The sequence below is a fragment of the Aphis gossypii genome, chromosome 3, assembly GCF_020184175.1.
Source record: "Aphis gossypii isolate Hap1 chromosome 3, ASM2018417v2, whole genome shotgun sequence".
Taxonomy (NCBI): domain Eukaryota; kingdom Metazoa; phylum Arthropoda; class Insecta; order Hemiptera; family Aphididae; genus Aphis; species Aphis gossypii.
In genome coordinates, this window is record NC_065532.1 from 15,274,571 (window position 1) to 15,297,635 (window position 23,065).

The 23,065-nt window shown below is 22.2% G+C and overlaps 1 protein-coding gene across 1 annotated transcript in view; it reads right to left on the reverse strand.

Annotated features, from left to right (window-relative positions):
- LOC114122599 (gamma-aminobutyric acid type B receptor subunit 2) overlaps positions 1–23,065 on the reverse strand; it is an 80,278-nt gene that overhangs the window by 26,828 nt on the left and 30,385 nt on the right. The window contains exons 2-4 of the mRNA XM_050204928.1: positions 12,213–12,350; positions 8,518–8,685; positions 59–234 (exon numbers count right to left, since the gene is read on the reverse strand). Of these exons, the coding sequence (XP_050060885.1) occupies positions 59–234; positions 8,518–8,685; positions 12,213–12,332 (464 nt within the window). The 5' untranslated portion in view covers positions 12,333–12,350. The remainder of the gene's footprint in view (positions 1–58; positions 235–8,517; positions 8,686–12,212; positions 12,351–23,065) is intronic.

The window sequence follows — 23,065 nt, forward strand, 5'->3', positions numbered from 1 at the left end:
TTATGATATGTTTGAAAAAATCAATGGATTTTCAGTAGTTAATAAATTATATTATTACCTGTAGGCTTCACAGAACACTTTTCTCGCCCACGTTTCATTGAAATTACCCAGAATTATACGAATATCTTTTTCTTGGAGTTTTTTGATCGGTAGAGATACATCACCAGCTATGTTTTGTGTGTCATCCACAACAAAATTGTCTTTCTCCAGCATAGCTACCAATTGATTGTGTGCCTTTAAAAAAAAAAAACATTTTTTTTATCAGTAACTCAGTATCTATAATGTATTCCTATTCATTTGATTAAATATTAATAATTGAAGTTAACAGTTTAAACACAATAATTCAGAGTATTACAATATTCAATTTTTAATTTATGATTCATAGCATACTACAATATTATGATCTACAAATATATAAAACACTGGAAGTTTAATAATGAACTTTAATCTATTTCAAATGCCTTCATACAGTTTTAAATTTTTAAGTCTACATTGCAATAATAATTTGTTTAATATGATGGAATTTTTAAGATTAAATCAGTATGTTTGAATTATTAATCAATTATAGGTAATATAAAAATAAAATACAATTTTGAAATATAATGTTCAACATTTTCAAATAATGTAGGTAACTAATGTAAACAGATCTTTTTTTAATCATTATCAAATATTACAACATGCCTCCATTGAGCATTTCCTATTATAATAATTTCAATAATATTCTATTGAAAAAAGCTTTCGACGATGAAGTAAATCAGGTAAAATAACAAAAAATATCGACTATAATATTTATCAAATGAAGTTTTTCATTTACAGTACCTATACCAAAAATAATTTAATAATAATAATAAAAAAAACTATGATGAAAATCAAAAAATAGTATCACTTTTATTGTAAGAAGGAATAGTTTCATAAAACAGATTAGAATAAAGTTTGTTATATATATATAAATATATAATACATCTTATTAGGCATATAGAAGAATCGATATTTATAGTTATTATACTAAAATAAGTACTTAAAACATTTATACACTGAAAAAAAAATACCATTTTGCTGAAAGATTATTCTAACTATAATTTTCAAACATAATAGGTACTCAATTCTTACGTAATTTTTTTTTTTTTTAATGCCTATTTAATGGCATACATTTCTGATTCAATGAAAAATCATAATATTATCAATTTAATATTTAATAACAAATAATATAATTTTGAATTTTGAATTTGCAGTAGAAAGAGCAATAAAACAGATTCAATCTTTATTACTTAATAGTTATGAAGAATTCAAAAATACCTACAAAAGGCAGAAGCATTTTATTCATTTTAATAGCTAAAAGTTATAAAATGTAATAAAATATGTCTATAAGTTTTTCTATTAGCAACATAAAAATATCAAAAATACATTTGTGGTATCTAGACATTTTTTAATGAAATTTCAAAATTCGATATTTGAACAAAAAATAAGGATTTTACTCGTTATCTTATAATATATTCTAAAAAAAGTTATGATTGTAGAAACTTGACATTTTCATCAAATTATTAGTATGAAATAATTTTTAGATATTTTGTCTCTGTTCTTTCTTAACTATATTTATAGTGATGTGCAGAACCTACTCCTATGCAAATACGTAAGTAATATTATTATATAATACACAACAGATTTGCTTTTTAATTCTTATAGTTTTAAATTTCAATGAATATTTATGAATTGCATCACACGTGTTTCTCAAAACTTAATGTTTAAAATACATAGGTACATATAATAATTATAGACATAAATTAATTTTTTTTTAAATTTTATTTCAGGTCAAAAACTTGAAAATTTAATATAATAAGGTACCACTTATAAGTTACTAAATAAGTTTTTATTAGAGAAATTAAAAATATAAAAAATATAAATACAACTTTTTTTATAAAAATAAATAAGTATTTAAATTAAATTTCAAATATTGTCAACATTGGATATTTAAACATATAATAATTACTTTTTTCTCAAATAATTTTTGTTATTTTGTTGTCATCTAAAAAATATAACTAAAAATATAATTTTCATGGACGATGAAAATTTCTAAACATTTATATCAATTTTAGAAACGTGTATAATAATAATTCACTATACCTAAATTTTGAAACTTTCAAAGTATTTAGATTAATTTTAAGCTATTTATACCACTAACTGCACTAACCTATTCATACCCTTCTGTGGTTCGTTGGTATTGACATATAAGTTATTTAAAGTTAATAACAACAAGTAATATTATAATAATTATTATTAAATATATGTGATGTATTTTTGGTATAAATTAGTTTAAATTATCGTGATAATATAGAAACTAAATAAATAACTTAAAGTAATTATAACACATTATAAAATATTATTAAAATAGAGACTGGTAATAATTACTGCATTCATAATTGATTTTGCATACAATGATTTATTCTGGAATTCAAATTATAGTGACTTATTGAATTTCTATAGTATACATGCGAAACCTATTATGCAGCAAAGCAAATTCCCTGATTTCTTAATAGATATTATTTTTAGTCATAAAAATAAACAAATCACATTACGTAAAATATTTAAAAAAAAAATGGTGTTAAATAATAAAATTACTAGCTATATTGTATACTTCCTATATAAATTTATTATAATCATTACTTATTAGATATGTCAATTTTGGTTTCAAAGAAATCGCAATAAATTATTTAATTAACAGTTTTGTATTGTCTAATTAAATTATTTTAGCATAACTTTATAAAAAGTCTTTTGTATATTTTTAAGAAAATTAAACTTATTATGTATTTGTTTTTAACATTTTAGTGATATTGAGAATAACGAGAAAAAGGCATGTTTCAATTAATTTGTCGACAAAGTATAGTTTATAAAAGAGATGAAAAGGATATAAAATGACAATAAACAATAAAGTAGAAGAAGTTCAAAAGAAATGTATGTTTATAATCAATTACCCTTATTATAATAATATGCTAGAACATGAAAGTAAAAAAAAAAAAAAACATTCTCTAATTTTTTTTTAACAAACACTGCACCTGAGACTAGCCATTATATTTAAGACTTGTGTTTTTTTTATTTTTTTTTTTCAAACGCATATCATCTTAAGGTTAGAAAGAAAAAGGGAGGAAACTTCTTAACTGATCGTTAGTTGGAAGTTAGTTGTTTGAATAAATCATACCACGAAAACTTTTTACTGGGTTGCCAGAAAAAAAAAGTAAAAAAGTTGAAGTAATAATTATTATAATATGTATGTATAAATAGTAATTCAAATACCTAAGTATTAAGTTATTGTTAATTGAATTAATATTTAGGTCACGTAAAGTTAGACAAGTAAAATAAAAAGAATGTTATTTTTAAATTTGAAAAATTTGTAAAATTAATAACTATGGCATTTTTTTTTCTATTATATAATTATATAAATATATATACAAGAATTAAGTAAAAAGTGTGATGAATTACTAAATATGAACTTAAGATACGTTTTTTATTGTAATTAAGAGTCACAGTGATAGTTGTTTTTATTAATTATTAGTAGTTGATTATGGTTAAATAAATATATTTGTTGTCATGTTTGTTACAAATTAGATAAAGTGGAGAGTCGATTTATAGATAATAATATTATGTTAATAATTTGAATAATTAATTTTTATTAAATATTGTAATAGATACTTCTGTAAAATTTAAAATTTAAGCAGGATACGGAAATAGGTGTACTGTAAACCTATACGGGCTATAATATTCGCATTATTATGGTATGCGAGCATGAGGGTATGTACGAGGTGAGACGCCCTGTTATTATATGGAAATATAATATTATGTAGGTTAAAAAAATGAAAATGTTTGAATTATTGTTCATTAGTTAAGAGTGGAGTAGGGATACTTTTTAATTAAAAATATAATTAATTAATGGCATAACCTATATATTTTGTCGTTTTATGTCTACAGTTTACTTTTTTAATATTATACGTTTATTTAGGTATATGAAAATTTATAACTGCCTGATTAATATTTTTGTAGAGAATTCAAATTGTTAATAAAAAAAAAATGTTTAACTTTAAAATAATAAGAATTGATAATATAGACATGTAATTTATTTCTAAACACAATTTAGAAAGTTCTATAATGCTAAAATAAATAAAATTATATTATTTAAATATAACAATTAATTTTCTTACCGCTTAGATTTAATGTATGGATAAGTAAATTCTAATATAATCATTAAAATGTCATGTTAAATTAATTTATCAAAGTTTATATTGATTTCAAATGTAAAGTTTCAATTTTTATTTAAATGTTCGTATTTATTTTCATTATTGTGCTGATTTTCAACTTCAATTTATTTTTCTAAAATCTAAATGATTGTATTTATTTATTTTTATTTTAAGAGCTATTTTCATTTGAAAATTAAAGTTAACTTTAAAATGAAAGTACATTTTAATAAATCATTACTCGCAGAAAAAATAGTTAAATGAAAAAATCAAAACGTAATATAGTAGTTTGTTGTAGTATAATATTGATTGAGTACATAACTTTATAGACTACAGAGCATATAGTCAATGTGATGATGATTATTGTTTTGTGTAAACACAGATAGCCTCGTTGACGATTTGCTTGATTCTAAATTAAACTAATATTCCCTATCCTGACTTACTTAATAGTGAACATGTTGAATACTCTTTACCCAAAATACTACCAATGTCATTATTTACTAAATACATCACTCTACCCCAAATTCAGTACTTGATTTATTATCAAGAAACTTTACAATAACAAGAGACTAGGACATGGTTTAATAATAAATCGAATCATAAAACAGTTATCAAAAAAATACATTTACACTCCACAAAAATTTATATCGTTATCCTTCATCTATCTTACATTCATTGTTATTAGAAACATTGTCATTATCTTATTCATAATTCAGATCAATTTCCAAATCTTTCTTTGCCCTATCGACCAATTACTCTACTCTCTTCTTTTTCAAAACTCTTCGTTTAATTCTGTGTTTTTAATCCTTCCAACCAATTAGCTTACTTTTATTTATTTATTACTAAAGCTCTAAAGTGGTATGCCATGAAACTAGAATCTTTGCAATGACCTAAAAATTACTATTTTCTAATTGCTCACATTTACTATGGTACATTGTGTTGTCAATTGTTATAGATGTTAATATAACTTAAATGTTAAATTGTAATATATAATTATTTTTTTGGTGATTAGGTAATGCACTACTTTTTTTTTTTAAACAAATAAATATCATTATAATAGAATATATTAATTAAGTGCAAATTCAAATATTATATTTTTTGTTTTTATAATTATTTAATATGTTTTAGGTGATATATTTTAACTGAAGACAGAGTATATGATTTTTTATTTTTTTTTTAAACAGTACTGTTTTGATTAATTAAAATCAACAAAGTGTCACGTTTTTTTTTAATTAATTTCAAAATGTTCACTTTTGTAGAGTTAAAAAAATAAGGTAGACTTTCCAGTATTTTGTTAAAATGTCACCACTAATTAAAATTGACAACAATTGATACAATATTACAAGAAATGGTGTATATTATATAATAAATTAATATTTTAGTATTTTTTTTCTTTATGACAAGAAAAATATTAAATAATATTTTAATATGTATATAAAATATTTACTAACGTTGTTTAACATTTTATTTATATAGTATTGGAATAAAACTTAAATTAAAAACATTTTTTTTAATACTTTTAAGAGAGGTGACGTATGTATTGATTCTATGATAATATATTTTTTTCTTTGACTACTTAATATGTATAGCCTAATTTTTTCTAATTTATGTTTTATTATTAAAACACTTCAATAATAATTCATTTTCTAATTTCAATGAAATAAAATTACTCAAGCACCCAATAATATTCATCTACTTTGAAACCATTGTATCCTATCTCGATTTAAATTTTTATTCAAACAATTAAATAAAAATAAATACACGATACGGAATTAAAATTAAAATATTGTGATACAGATATTTTCCTGTATGTTAATATTTTAAAATTTATCTACATGTTTTAAAATGTTATGTCTTAACTTTTTATTAATGTGTTTAATTTTTTAAAAATTACGGATTTACTATTTTTTTTTTTAGGAAGGTTTTTGAAATTATAATTTGAAATTCTAACTTGAATTAAAAATTACGAAGACAATAAAAATTTAATTACTTTAAATCTCTTTTGCATTCACTTTTAATGAAATAAAAACAATTACTATTAGTTTTGTTAAAACTAATGTAATAACCTTTTAAACAATTATTATTTAAGATTTGTAATTTCATACATGGTTCTTAGGACCTTAGATATTAGTTTTACACATCAATATAAATCTATGCTAAAATAATTTAAAACAATTTTTTCTTTTAAATAATCGTTTTTTATAAAAAGTTTTATTATTAGAATATATGTATTTTGTACACGACACAGCTTATAGTATGTTTTCTTAGTTAATCCTTCTGACATAAATAATTATGATGGATTAATCTGTTAAGATTCGATCTTTTGCGAAGGAAACTAATGAATACATTGCATTTACTGTAAATGTTATATTATTTTGCTACCATTATCGTAGGTCTTGCATGTCAAGGAATATGCTATTGACAAGATTGTAACATCATTTGAAAATAACATGATGCAATGTATGACAGCATATTTGAATACATTTTAGGAACTATCAGATTATTAATTATGTATATTATATTTTAATAATATAGGAATTTTGTTTATACAAGTAATGCTGTCATTCACATAATTATCGTTTTATCATTATATCAACAACAATAGAAAATTAATAACTTATTTACGTTCATTTGGTATAATATACTTGTATTTTAACAACAAAATAAACAATTAAATTGATGCCACAGTACCTATGAAATCATTATTGAATAAATTCTATGATTGTTATTTTTTAAATTTATTATTAAACTTTAATAATGTATTAATAATAAATATTTTTAAATATTTGAAAAAGTATGTTAGGATTCATTGTTACTGATAGTTCGGTAATTTTGCAATACATTATTTTATTAATAATGCGTAATTTAAAATTAAATTACACTTTTGTTTTAATCTCATACTTTCATATGGAAATTGTTTCTACGCTTTACTGTTAATTTAAATTAGGATTTAATCTTCAAAGTAGACTGTAAAAAGTTATATAATATGTAAGTAGGTACCTAATTATTGATGTTCAAACATCAAACTAATTTGATTTTAATTGATAAGGGGAGAGCATAAAAATTGAATTATAAAGACAAAATTACTAAATTGGTTTGAAAATTCAAAATCCTTGTAACTATTGATGTTTAACTATAGAGCTTTAAAAAAATTAGTTTTAAAGGAAACTAGTTGATAGACATACTAACAGAAAAATTAATTACACACTATTGTATTACATTTTTTAATTTATTAAAAATCTAGGATAAGAGAAATATTTACTATTTTCATTATCGAACAAATTGAAAATAAACAAAAAGATAAAAATTGGAAGTGAAATCTAAGATGTATTTTTGTATAAGATATTATTATTTTTATTTTATTATAGTTACAGAATGATGTAATGAACAATTGTAAATATGAGATTGTTATTAAAGTATAGGTTTCAAATAGTTGATGAAGTAGACAGAAGAGTAAGTAAAAACTACTACTTACATAAATTATTGTTACATTTTTCAATTTTTATAATATCAGGCCTGTTTCTTATTTTTATGTTTTTTTACTTAAATTCTCACTAGCTTTTCAATACTATTTTCTTTATGGGTGTTTATTTACTGAACAATACACTTTCCATTGTATTGTTTTTTAATTGCTACAAAACTAACTGACTACACTATGCAGATTCATGAAATATAAAAAAAAACGGCTTAACTAAAGAAAATAATGACATTGTAGAAATAAATATTCTATTTTAATACGCACTTATCGAATTGTTATATTATTCCCTACGTTTTTTACAGTTGGAAAACAAACATTTTCTGTTGGTTATTGTTTCAATTATAAAATAGTCAATATCAATAATACCTTGCCATCGTAAGTGATCAATTTTAATTATAAAGTGTTTTATCCAGTGTACAAATTACAAATTAAATATACTTAAACATCTATAAAATATCGATGAAAAATGTTTTAGTTTTTAATTGTCGATTTAAATAGTTACATAAATTATAACTGTATAATGTATAATATACTCAATTATTATATTTACACAGTGACTTATTGTGAATACTAAATAAATAATTTATTTTTTGATAAAATCGTCAAATTATCAAGTCATAAATGCATACATATATTATGTCAGAATTATATTCATCAATCAAACTCACCCTCTTTTCTTCAATAATGCAGTTATTCAAAAATTTGATTTTTGAAATTTTTTAATATATTTGAATAATGAATATGCATCAATAATCATATTTTTTTACAACTATACAATACTTACAAATATACCTATATGTGATTTTTAAAACTTACCAATGCATATCTTGGCTCGTTTTGGTAGATAGTGCCTACCCGTGTCCAATTGAAATGTCTCAGCAGTGCTAGTCGTGGAGCGTTAAAGGCATTTTCACTTGGTACAACTCGGAAGAAATTCGGGAAATCTGAATTGCTGAACATCGGATGGGTATCAGCATAAGATAACTGAAAATTAAATCAATTGATAGTTAAATTAAAACAATAGAAAATATTATTTTACATGCATAAATATATATTGTATATATTTTTAGGTATATGTAAATGGGAAACTATACATTCATATTATTTGTGGAAGTGCGAGTAGGTGCATAGGCTCATAGCCAGGGAGGCAGTGATATTGGAGAATATTGAAGAGGTCCTAAGAGGATTAGCCTCTCAAAATTCTATTAAATCAATAGAATTATTCATTAATCATTAATGTAAGATTTAAATTGTTAATAAACATTTTTATTGTGTATACTGTATAGCATAGTTTCCTTAAAAATTAATTACTAATTGAGGTTTAAATGTATAACCACTTCAGCCATGACTTGAATTTTTATAATAAATCTCAAGTTTCAATTAACATCATAAAATATTAAATCTTTGCATACAACAATAATAAATCATAATTTAGTAAACTTTCAAGATAAATATTTTGATAAAGTTCGATACATTCCTTGGCATTTGGTTATGGAGTCTTAGAAATTTCAATGATTTTTTTATATTTAATATAAAGGAATTTTATTTTTTTTATATATGAATATGGTTAAACTCATCTAATATTTAATAGTCAAGTTTGCAATTTTTCCGTACGGTTGCAGTTTTTAAAAAGATTCTTTTACATCAATAAGTATTGTTATCAGTATTAAACATATTTGTTTGTGTTTTTAATATTATTATCTATAATTATTTTATCGTGTAAATTATTACCTCGTTTAACATCAGATATAATTTTACAAAAGATGAAAAAACATGTTAAAATTTGATGCTATATAATTCACTTATCAATCCAACAATTATAAGTTGTATATAATACTATATAGTCCAAAATAATTTGGTTGACTTATATTTATTTTTTACATATTTTTTGGGAATATTTACTTTCCTAACTCATTTTCATTGACACATACTTATATATATATATATAATTCTAAAATTAAATATTAGCATTTTAAACTTTAATGAGATTACCTTATCATTAGATGATTAGCATAAAGGGTTTGATTTTGATTTATTTGATGTAACAATTAATTTTCTTCCCTGCACTTTTCATTTTCTTCTCTCACACAACTTTTCTCAATTTTTCATTCCTTTATATACATCCGATACACATTAAGTAAATATAAAGATTTAATGTTTAAATTATCTTGTTTAAAAAAAAAGAAAAATGTGTTAATATTAAAATAAATCCATAATATGTAACAGAAAATAGAATATAATAAATTATTATTATTTATTTATTTAATTATTTTAATTATAATATCATGTTGGTTTGTTTTGTATTTTTATAAAAATCCAAATCTAAATATACAATTTATGTACATTTTCATCAAATACACGGGTAACATTTATGTACAACTGTAGTCTAAAAAACAATTTACATATTTAATGCATGATGACACCATCATATTGCTAATAATTCCAATTTCTCCATGGGCATCCTCACATATAAAATGATGCGCAATTACGAATTATTTCAATTTCCTTGTTTTCTTACTTGGCACACGTTTAAATTTATATAATAATCAACGGTTTTACATCCTCTTTTTAACTTTTAAGCGAAATGCTACTTTTTGGGGACTGTTCCCATTTCACATGTCAAGATTTTAAATATAGTTCTTGGTTAACTAGACAACCTAAGTTAACCAAGAGGTTGGGTGGATACGTTTAAATTTATAGAATTTTTAATTTTAGTTAATTAATTTATGTTGTTTTTTATATTTAACTATCTACTTATATATTTTTGGCTAAAACTTTTTATATGTTTTCTTTAATTTTTTAAACTTTATTTTGTTATCACATATAAATAATATGCATACAATTTCACAGAATTCTTTGTAAAAGTCACAGCGTTTTTTTTAAAAAAAAAGAAAAAGAAAATATTTCATAATAATTTCTCTTTATTGAGAAATTACTATCGTAAATAAATAGGTATCAATGAATTAAATTAAATCTAAAATTTTAAAATAAAATAAATATTTATGTTTGTTGTATACTAATTTAAAGTAATATTTTTAAGTTTCCAAAAACAAATATAAAAGTCATTCCATATATTAGGTTTTATGTTTTTTAAATATATACGTATTGCGGTTATCCAATGTTAGACATTTACGTTTGACATTTAGCTTATTAGGATCATAATCTTTAGTAATACTCCGTCACAAAGTTTTCTTCTCGCGGGAAGTTTATAAATGTCAAGAGATTTACGTTTATACTATTCTTTGGAAATCCCAACCAAGACGACCTGTCAATAAATAAGCTTTAAATCTAAGGTCCACCAGTATAAAGTAAATTTGAATTGAGAGTAACATTTAATAAAATATCGATTGACATTGGATAAATAATGTTCGTTACTATATCATTAACTTTGGATTTTTAATTTGAATATGTATTTCTCTGGTCATTGGCAGTATCTATACAACTACCTACTGTTTAATATAGTTTAAATTTAAACGAATAACATGTATAAATCACGGTATTAAAACTATGTGCATGTGTAAGTATACCGTTTTAATCCTTAATTATTTCGACTGTTTATAGACTTTACTTATTTATAACTATGATTTGATATAATATGATTCTATATTGTGAAAAAATACTAAAAACTTGTATAATAAATATAAAATTGTAAATTATTGTAACATAATAAATAAATTATAAATATACTATATACACATACAACCAAAACCTAATAATTTTAATACCTAAATATAAAAATATATAGGTAAATACATTTATATTAAAAAATTAATTGTTCAGTATTTAAATAAAGGAACATATTAAGCATGTTTATGAAATTCTTTGATTAAGTTTATTTTTGGAAAAAATAATTTTTTTAATCGATTACCTATAGAGTACCTAACAATAGTTTGAAAATTGATTGAAATAAGAATTACAAGATTACCCAGAACTTTGGATATGGTTGGATATAGGAAACTATTATACAACTACTATTGTAGTACAATATTATAAGGTTATTGACAATATTGACTCTAATTTTCGAATAAACTGCATTTATTATATATTATTAAAGAACACTAGTAAAAACATAAGACATACATTTTGTGATGTCCGAAAGATGATTAATACAAATTTTGCTATCCTAGAAATATATATAGGTAGTTAAACTACGAAACCAGTGAAATTATACTATTGTATATCATTTTTTTTTTTTTTAATTTGATTGGATTGATTTCAGTTTAGATATAACTGAAGTGTTCGAAAGTTATACAATTTTTAGTTGACGACTTTTATTGATTTTGCTGTTTGTCTAGCATTAAAGTTATTTAAGTTAATATTTAGTTTAGTTTTAGACTTTACATTGTATGTAAAATATAAATCATGTATATAAATACATTTATAAAGTAGTCTAAATTTTTGTCTAACAAAAATTTAAACATTTTAAAAGCAGGATATCGGTAGATATTGGTAATATTAAGGAGGTACATGATTGTATAGTGAGTTAAGTCAAAGGTTAGGTTATTATTTACCTGAGTTATTCTCCAATGTTTTGATGCTTTTGCAATTGGATCTGTCACTTGGGTACAGGCAGCGCCAAACAACATTACTTTGTGCGGTCCTTCGTGCATCATATCGAAAAATGCTTTCATACCCACCGCTGCGTTGCACTGAAATATAAATACATATATGTAATTATGTCAAAAAAAAAACAAACATATTTTGTTGAATACATAATTAATTATATAAATATAATGTAAAACGTTCTGAAAATATAAGCGATAGAGATTCTTTGTAAGCGGACTTGTTTTATCTTTGGACTTTCTAAAACAGGCTTTAATATAGGTATTATACTTATATTAAAGGTACAATAAATAAATATTAATGTATTAGTCTTTCAGCTACAGTTGATATTTTCAAAATATTTAACATGTATCAGTGTAAATTCTTGAACTAAATAATTTGTAATTATTCAGTTATTGTTAGTTTGATTTTATTCCAACTATCAATTATGTTCGACACATATTTTATTATAAATTTTATGTAAAAACAAAAAAAAACATTATGTTATTAATATTATTATATCATTGTATTATGATACATATTTTTAGGAATTCATTTAAAATGGTTTCAAAAATGCGTATGTTAAATGAATTTTATGCAACAATTCTTGAAAATCATTTTAATGAAAAAATACAGCTGAAACACCACAAGAAATTTCCATCGTAACATGGAGATAACAGAATGATAGAGGTCATAGTATAATACATAGGTAATGTAATATAACAATATTTGAGACATATTACATAGTTTTGTTGTAATCTCTTGTATACCACATGTTTACTTTTATAATGAAATACAAAGAGAACAAACATAATATCCATTAAAAACATATCAAAATGTATAAAGTAAGCTCACACCTATACGTACACTGGGAAAAAAATATTATATTATAATCATATTATTTGAATTTAAATTTGTCAATAAAACTTGCAAAAAAAAATATTTTATTCTTCAACTCAGTGTTAAGAGTTATTTCCTAACGTCAAATAAATAGCACGTAACCTGATGTATAATATTGAGTTTAGTAAAACTTAGTTAAATATTTAAGATTTTACACATATTTTTTTTAATCAAAAATAATTGTTTTTAACCAATATAATGGTTATTATAAATTATATTGATTCATCGATTGACTTATTTATATTTAATTTATATTTTTCAATTATATTATCTTGTTAATTGCTGTTTGGTGTAAATAAATAAATAAATAAACTTATAGTTTGTATTATACTTCAAAGAGTCGATAAAAGATATCTTATAATTCTCACTGAAAACGATTTATTTAATGCTTTGATTATGAAAAAAATAAATAAATAACGAGAACTTTATTCTTATGTATTTTATTAAGTGTGAAATCTGTAATAAGAGAGATTTTTTTGAATCATGACATACACTAAAAGTTTATGATTACTTTAAAATGAATAACTGTTATTCAATTATTCATTTTTAATTATAATATATAATATCGATTCAAGTGGTAAAATATAAATTAACAACTTTGGTTTTATTACATGTAATAAACATCATTATTTGTAGTTATTGTATCAAGAAAAATATGTTAATTAATATGCGGTATATGATAAACCTATTTTCTCAAATTTTACAAACATATTTAATTGTTGAAGTTAAAGTTGCAAAATACAACTCATAACAATGAATTCTTAATAATACATTGTTATTTGTTAACATTAGGTACAATAAATAATAAATATTTATTAATTATAAAAAGAAGTATTAAATACTAATTTATTTAAAAGTTATTATTTTTATTTCGTTTATAATAGGTATTCCAACATATTATTTAATAGTGAAATTTATTATGCACAAGAGAACGTGGTGAAATATAAATACAATTTTGGAATTAAAACTAAAAAATATAACATAGCTAAGCAACTAAGTGCAATCAGACATTGTGGGGAATTTGTAGATTTGTGAAATTATTGTAACCACATTATCTGGATTTAATGAAATTAAATAAAAATAATTATTCAAATTATTATAAAAAAAGTAAGTAATAATAAATAGTTATTTAAAAGAAAATTATTTTTAAATATAATGATTATAACTATTAATCCATTAGTTTAACGATCATTACTATTATGTTATAAAAATTATAAAACCGTAAAATAAAAAACTAATACGACAGTATTCTATGCTATAAAACGTAATATTTTGATAATTGTACAGTTGAGTAATATTCTAAAATACATAAATAGTTCATTTTTAAATTTTTATTGCACTTAAGGTTATGTAAAATAATATATGGTATTTAATAACGACACAGAATATATTTTTATATGAAAGTGTGAAAAGTTATTGTTTCAACATTTTAGTTATAGTTTATAATTCTAAAATATTTGACATATATTAGTGTAGATTCATAGACGTTGTTAAATATTTGTTAACATATTTTATTATCATATTTTACCCTTCCCCATAAAAAATAAACTAAGACTATGCTTGATAAAAAAGTAATAACATCTTATAATTCATTAAATTAAAATATGCTACTTATTGATTAATGTAATGTTTAGTAAATAATAATTAATTCTAGTGAATTCATCAATATTCCGGTCCATTTCCACGAATCTCCTACCTAATAACGTTCCCGAAAGCTGACCAACCCTACTATAAATTAAATTAAATTCATATCATGATTTTTTTTATGATTAAAAATTAAAAATAGCCTTGCGATAAGACATTTGATAGCTCTAAAGTAAATTAAAATTAGAGTTAGTCTTGAAAATGTAGTAATAGTCATAGTTACCATAAGTAATTCAAATTTGAAGTTTTATCCACAACGTATTCGATATGATTACGAAAATTTAGAGCACGTGAGAAAATTATATTGAGATATGTGTTTACAGATGGTACAGAGCCAAGTGAATTGTTTACAATATTTTAAATACATTTGATTGAATTCTTTAAAAACCCATTGAGTGACAAATAGATACCTATATCAAAATTAATTTCCTATTTGTGACGCAATTCGACTAAGGTCAAGAGCGTTTTGAAGGATAATGGAACTGTCTATAGAAAATACACGTGTAAATAATTTAAAGTCGTCAGCGAATAATAGGGTCTGGCAATATTTAAGAATAAAGATATTATATTATATGTTACATTTTAGAAATCAAAAATAAAAGTGACGACAGGTGGCCAGATTGAGGTACATATGAAGAAACTGTATTTATAGGTAATAATAGTATGTGAGTTGAAGCTCTATGTGTGTGATGAAATATTAAAGAACTGGTTATAAATATATAATGTATTGTAAATGTTGCTTACGATAGTAACTTTTGTCATCAAGAGACAAATATTGCTTAGGATATATTATCACATACACCTATTAAGTACCAGTTACCAGTATAGTCTTTTTGAGGATCGTATAGGTACTTTTTATTGGGCTTAACTGTTATTTGGTTTAACTGCATTAAAGGAGAATTTATAACGGCATTGTACCCTTGGCGTTGTGTGACCATAACTTTTAATTAAATTTGGCTCTCTGTTCCTTTTCGAATGTAATTCATTATTTTACGGGCCACTCCCTCGAGTGATGGTTTACAATCACAACACGTACAGCACAATATAAATCCGTGACCGTAGTTTTGATAGGACATTTCTAATAACAATGATATTCTTCGCGTAGATACCTACCTAGGTTAAAAATAAAACGACAATGTTGTTTGCACTAGCTTATGAATAAAAAAATCAGTACGAAATAAAATAATATTATATTATTCGGCACCATAATAGTGCCACATATTGCGTGTCAATGATTGATGCGTTTATATTATTTTATTTACTTATGTTTTATATGAAATAACTGTGCGCAGTTAATCATTTGATACACTTATTGGTAAAAATAATTTCGATCTGATATAAACGCATTAACCTAGACATGGGGAATTTGTACTCTGGAAAATTAAAATCTGTCTATTGACAGTTTTTTGTATCGCGATCGGACGGATATGTATACCCGGAAATATAAAATAATTTAAAACAGAGCCCGTTTGATAAAACGCATTGGACAGATATAAATAGTGTATTGCTATTTTACACAATAAAATATTTTAAAAAAGTTCATTAAAAACTATTTTATTACTTATATTCATGATATGATGTGGTAAAGTCTAATATTACTTATTTTTAATAACACACGCACACATCAAAATAAATATGAAATGAAAAGAAAATGGTTCGTATCAGTCATAACCATAAACGTATGACATATTACTTTAAACGTCAACATATTCGATTTCATACCATTGTCGTTAAATGCGGATTAATAATATTTTGTGTAACAGGCGAAGTGTGTTGTCAAATTATGATATTAAAATGTATACAATATAACTGATATTTACGGAGACGATGTCACTCGCAGTCGAAAATTAAAAATTATAAAAACTTCCGCTTCGGCGTTTTATTCGTTTTTCATATAATCATATGTCAGAGGCATAGTCATTGCTTAAAAATACAATAAAAAAGAAAAACAATTTAATGAAGTAATGCAATAATTATATTAAAATTATAAAATTGTTTTTGAGTAAATCTTTTAGATTCTGAGCGGAGCGATCGCGATGAATAGATTGATTTTACAATGATGTGATTTATTTTTTTCCAGTATTTTTCAAAAGAATTGGGAAAAACAAATAAAGATTAAGGTGAAACAGGAATTTTTATGCTAAATCGGGTTTTAAATAATTACATTTTTTTATTTAATTTTAATTCAAAATGAATAGCTGCAGAAACTTGAAAATTTTGTTAAGTATTTATAAGATTATAATTTTATATACATGCTATAATTTTTAAAATATTTTGGTGTTTTTGAGCTATTTATAGGTAATTTAAATTTTTTATATTTTCTTTTTTTAATATCAATAAAAAATTTATAAATTTGTAAAAATGTTTGAAGATATTTAATATAAGGTTTCTAATAAATGATTCATTTCTCAATTAGAAATATTAAAAATGTTTAATCACCATTGCAATACCCTGCAGTACTCATATATCATTTTTTTTAAATACCTAAGATATTAGAAAATTGTTATTAAAATTACAAATTTATTCGCATTAGTTTTTGATAAAATTTTATAAAATAAATTTTTGTTGTTGTCTAAATACATACAAATATACAATTATTATGTAAAATATTTATTATCAAAATTATTCTTTAATAGATGTATGTAATATGTATATTATTTATCTTTCAATTTTCATATAATAATAATATATATTGAAAAATATATGTATATATTTTTAAATGTTATATAAATTTATATTAATTTTTTTTAGTATAATAATATAAATTGTTTGTCTGTTGATAATTTTATTTTAATATGTTTTTATAAAAAAGAAGTTCCTCGTTATTAAAACTTTTATTTGTGAAATATATTAATAAGTCACGAAATAATTCTCTTTTAAGATAACAGGGGCGTTTATGAACTCAATCATATTCACTTACCAACCGTTATACTTGTACATTACTTCTCTACTTAAGTTAAATTATGTATACTTTATAAAAATTAGAAATTCAAGTTTTTAAATTTTTACATATAGCACTAAACTTAATTTTTATCTAATTTAAATAAATACTGTAGTTTTTGGTTTTCGTTACTAAATAAAAATAATACTGAATCATTTGAATGTTTTATTTTAAACTTTAAACCACTGTAGATTTAATTTATCTTATCCACTGTTTTATTTTCTCTAAATAATGATAGAACTAATTCAGTTTTATACTAATGATAAATGTCATCAAATTATGAGTGTAAACTGTGTAGTGTTTATTTAAATATTCACTATTTAATTTTATCATAACAAAAAAAAAATATAAAACAAGTCAAACTTTACAAAACTAATAATAATTAAACCCGTGGTATTGTATTCATTTTTAAACTTTGCACTATTTTTACAAATAATAAAATATTATGACATTTTTAAATTTACAAAAAACATTGTTTGTACAATAAAAAAAAAGTAATTTGGTATTGTAAAACATACAACTATAATTTCAAGTTTTCAAAAAAAAATGATAGTAACAAAATTATTAAGTATTATGTATGATCAAAGATAAAATACTATTTTAAATAAATCAAAAGATTAATTCTGTAATTTGAATTCTTTAAATCCTGCAAATTGAAGTAGATGATTTTATTATATATTTTAATACTTATAAAATATGAATTTTGTATTAATTATAAGTACCTACGTTTTGTCCTTTAAACACAAATATTTGAAACGTACTGAGGACGAAAATTTGTTTAATTTATTGTAATATTAATTAATATGTTTGTTCGTATCAAATTATACTTTTAATTTCATTATTATTATATTATTCGTATGTAATGATGTATAATATAATATTATGTATCAGATATGATTGTTTAAATGAATAATTTAATGAAATATAAATATAGATTTTCTAAAAAATTACAAATTGAATAATCTCATGCCTTCAATTATTTTTACTATTATATATTGTAAGATAAATAAATATAAAACAACATATAAATTCGTATTCATTACAATGTGTGCAATTATTGGATTATTTTGAAATTTGGTCAATTTACTTTATTTATTTAGAGATTCTTTTATTTAAATTTAAATTTTAGAAGTCATAAATCAATATTACTTATTGTGTTGTAAAATAAATAAAAAAAAAAAACAACCTCATCGAGAAAAGATTATTTCGGCAAAATAAATGTGGCTTTAAGAAAAATGTAAGAACACGCAAGTTTAACAATTTCTTACCGTAACAACTAATCAATCAACTTATTTATTTTTATCATCGTTATATTTAATACATTTTTTGGTTTTATTGATTTATTTTACATACATTTTACAATTAATTAATTAATTTTTTTGTGTCCTATTATCGATATTTAATGTATTTAATGTAATTATATTATTTAAAAAATATACATTTTATGTCTTTCATTTCAAAATATTAAAAAATTATAATTTTCAATAAGTTTCCAGCTAATCGAAACAAATATGGTTTTATTCAATTAATTCACAAATATTTATACTACAGAAAAAAAATGTTAAATGTAAATATTTGTTTGTAGTTTTTTTTTAGTACGATCAACAATTTTAAATGATTTTTTTTAGCATTATTATTCGAAAATGGTAATAGTTTTTATTGAGTCAGAGTTATGCTAATTTGAATTTGTAAATACTTGACATAAAATGAATGTACCTATTTTGTATGATAAACCGTTACTTTTTGTAAAAAATGAACTTTTAAATAAACAATAACGATAATAATAAATATAAATATGTGGGAAATTTTAAAAAATATTCATAATAATACCTATTAGTATTCAAATTTATTGTTCCATAAATAATATATTTATAAACAATATGAAACAACTGTAAAAGTTGAAAAACTTTCCCTGAATAATTAATAGTACCAATTTGATTTAAAAAGATTTTTTTGAGTATAATATTGCAAAGTCTGAATACATACCTATAACTAAAAATAAGCTTAAATATGTTTCCAAATTTTAAAGTCAATATTAAAGAAAAATTAGTTATGAAAATGTTGAAGTTAACATTGTTAAAAATAAATATTCTTATTTTGTTATCATAAAAATAAGAAGTATACAAACTATCTTCATTTAAAAGAATCATTACTTGGCTAAGTTTCAATTTATATTATAACCTCCAAAATGTACGTAATTGGTAGACGATTTGTAATTTATTATGTATCTTAATCCGAATAATTACAAAAATAAAAATATTTCTTAAAAATATAAATTTCTTACGTGCGTCTATAATATATTTTACCTATTGAAATATACGTTGTACGTCGTACTATAAACTTGGAAGTAAAGAAAGGTAACTTTATAAATATAACAATATATTTATACGCATTTTATAAACTCAATAAATAATAAATATTTTTTAAATTTGTAATAATGTAATAAATATACAATAGAAAATATTATAATGTTTTAACGATACAAGACACAGTAATGCACAAATATAAAAATGAATATTAAATAAAGCGGGTACCTATGTTAGTATTAAATTCCTCAAAAACAAAAAAAAAAAATACTAGGTACCTAAATATTATTAACGTAGATACATTATGACTGTCAAATTAACCCGAATATGATACATATTTTTTCATTATACCTAAAAATGTAATCATAAATTTGTATTAATCACATAGACACTACATTGACATAGAATTGAAAAACATTAATATTTCAAATATATTTTACGGTATGACTTGAGTTGCATAAAAATTATCCAATGATTAACATATAACAATATAATATTATACTTAGTAATACCATTGTGTATTTATTATGAAAATGTGTTTTATTAATCCACTTTTGTGTACCGGCTTTTAGTTATTACTATTTTTTATATTAATATGGAATTTGAAAAAAATCAATTGTCATGTTTTTGTACGACGAGAATTTTTATTTCTAAGATAAGAGAAACTTGAAATACTTTGAAAGATCTAACGATGATGTAGACTATAGAGTGTAGAAACGCATTCGATAAGTGAACACAAAGGTTTTTATACCATATACACGGTATAGTACGAGTGATTGAATTTATATTCAATATGCATTATGCATTAATACTTTTCCAATTATTTTCACTGTCACTTATAATATACCAAAGACAATTAAAAAGGGTTAAAGTGTGATCATCATCGCGTATAACCATTTTCGAACATCGAGTCACCGCTAAATATATACAATATACATAGGTACCTATATATATTTTGGTAGTTGTGTAGGTATAAGCAATTATTTTTGGCCGATCGATCAAATGAAACCTATATTGTCTAAAATATGATATATCACCGACACGATATAGTCGAAACTGGTGAAGTAAAAAAAAAAAAAACGTAGGTACCTACTAGGTACATACCGATTGGAACTATAAAAACATTATTTTCCTCCCACGAACGCGATTCCTTGCATAGCCATTAACAGTTCAATAACGAGTCAAAATAATAATTAAAATTCAAAGTTTAAACATAGCAAAATAACACACCTTAAAGTTATCCACGGCCCACGGGTTTGTCAATAATAATTGGTAAAACGGCATAACAATGATGATTTTTATGAAGACCGTGATGCGTATATTTCATGAAATTTGAGTAGGTACCCGGTCGGAATAATAAAATGCTTATTTTAAATAAAATATAAGTGTTTGGGTTTGTAGTGATTTTTGTGTGTATAAAAAGTTTAACGAACAAGATATAAGAAAACCCATCCAAATATATTTATATAAAAATAAACGGAGAAGAATATTGTGAGTAATAACATCGTCAAACTCGCAACTGTCATTGGATTGGATTTACCAATTGGGAAATATTCCCCTGCAAAGCATGTCGATTGGAAAAAGTAATTAACTGATAGGATTATTTCAAGCCATTTAGGTCTTAGAGTGGATTATAAACCACCAATTTTTATAAATCATTTCTTTTCGCAGCTTTTGCAGCTGAACGCAATAATTTATTTTCAAAACTATGGTATTGCCGTTATTATATTTTCAATACCGTCAATGGAATTAAAAATACATTTTTTTACTCAATATAATTTTTATTTAAATGTTAATTTCCATTAAGAATTAAAAATTAATCGAAAAATATTAATAGCGTTCAAATATTTTTAAGTATAAATTATTTGAATTATTTCATTATAAAAACAAAAAAATAAAGTATAATTATAATAATTTATAAATTTATAATTCATTTAATGATGGTATTAACAGGATGATTTAACAAAATATAAGTGCCTAATAACAAGGTTCATATTTATATACAAATCAAATTATCTCTGTTCCAATTTCATATTTTTAATTTATGTAAAAAAACTACTATTCATATTCATATCAAGTATTTTTAATACCAAAATACTTCCCATTTAAAAATAAAACATGTAAATTATTATTTTGAAATTTGAATATTATATTTTATATACCTATACTAACTAAACAAAGTATAGTTTATCATGTATAACACAAATGTTTTACTAACACATGAATATGATTAATTAAGACACACAAGCCATAGGCAAATATATTGTTCTACTTTTAATTGTTTCCATTAATTTTAATGTTATTGTATATTTGTATTTGAAAAATACACTTATATTGCAAAATATGTGTTTTTGGAGATTTAAATTTTAAATTATGTGAATATAAAAAAATAATATTTTTAAAAACATTGATATTTTTCAGGATAATAAGTATAATTACTGTTAAAATAACCACCACGTATTTATATAATAAACACATATTTTATTCCTCTATATATTATTACACCTGAACAATTAAAGTATGGATGTTCATGAGTAAAAATAAATAACAGTTATAAACCATAATAATAAGCTTTATACAATATTATATAATTATATTTATGGTTATTTAACTATTAATTTATAATAGTAATAAAACACTAATAACTATAGAACTGTATTAATGCATGCATGTCTTTAGATTGGTTCAAAAATGTAACTATATGAGCTTTACCCGTGATCTATTCGTTTCTGCCATTATCATCATCATAGTTATTTGTTTATCTATTGTTATCATCATTATTATATTTTTGCTTTGTTTTTTTCTATTCAATAGCTGAGATATAATAATTTCTGTTAAAATAGAATTAAGTAATAATAATAACAATAATACAAAAAAAAAAAAAAAAAGGAAAAGAAAGAAAAGAAAATAACGGCACTGTTATATGTTTTCTAATTGGACGAGTACACTAGCTTCTGAAGAGGTAAACAACAAATAGAAAAAATGAGATAATCAATATAACTATGGTGTTTGTTGAACGAAGACGCGCTAG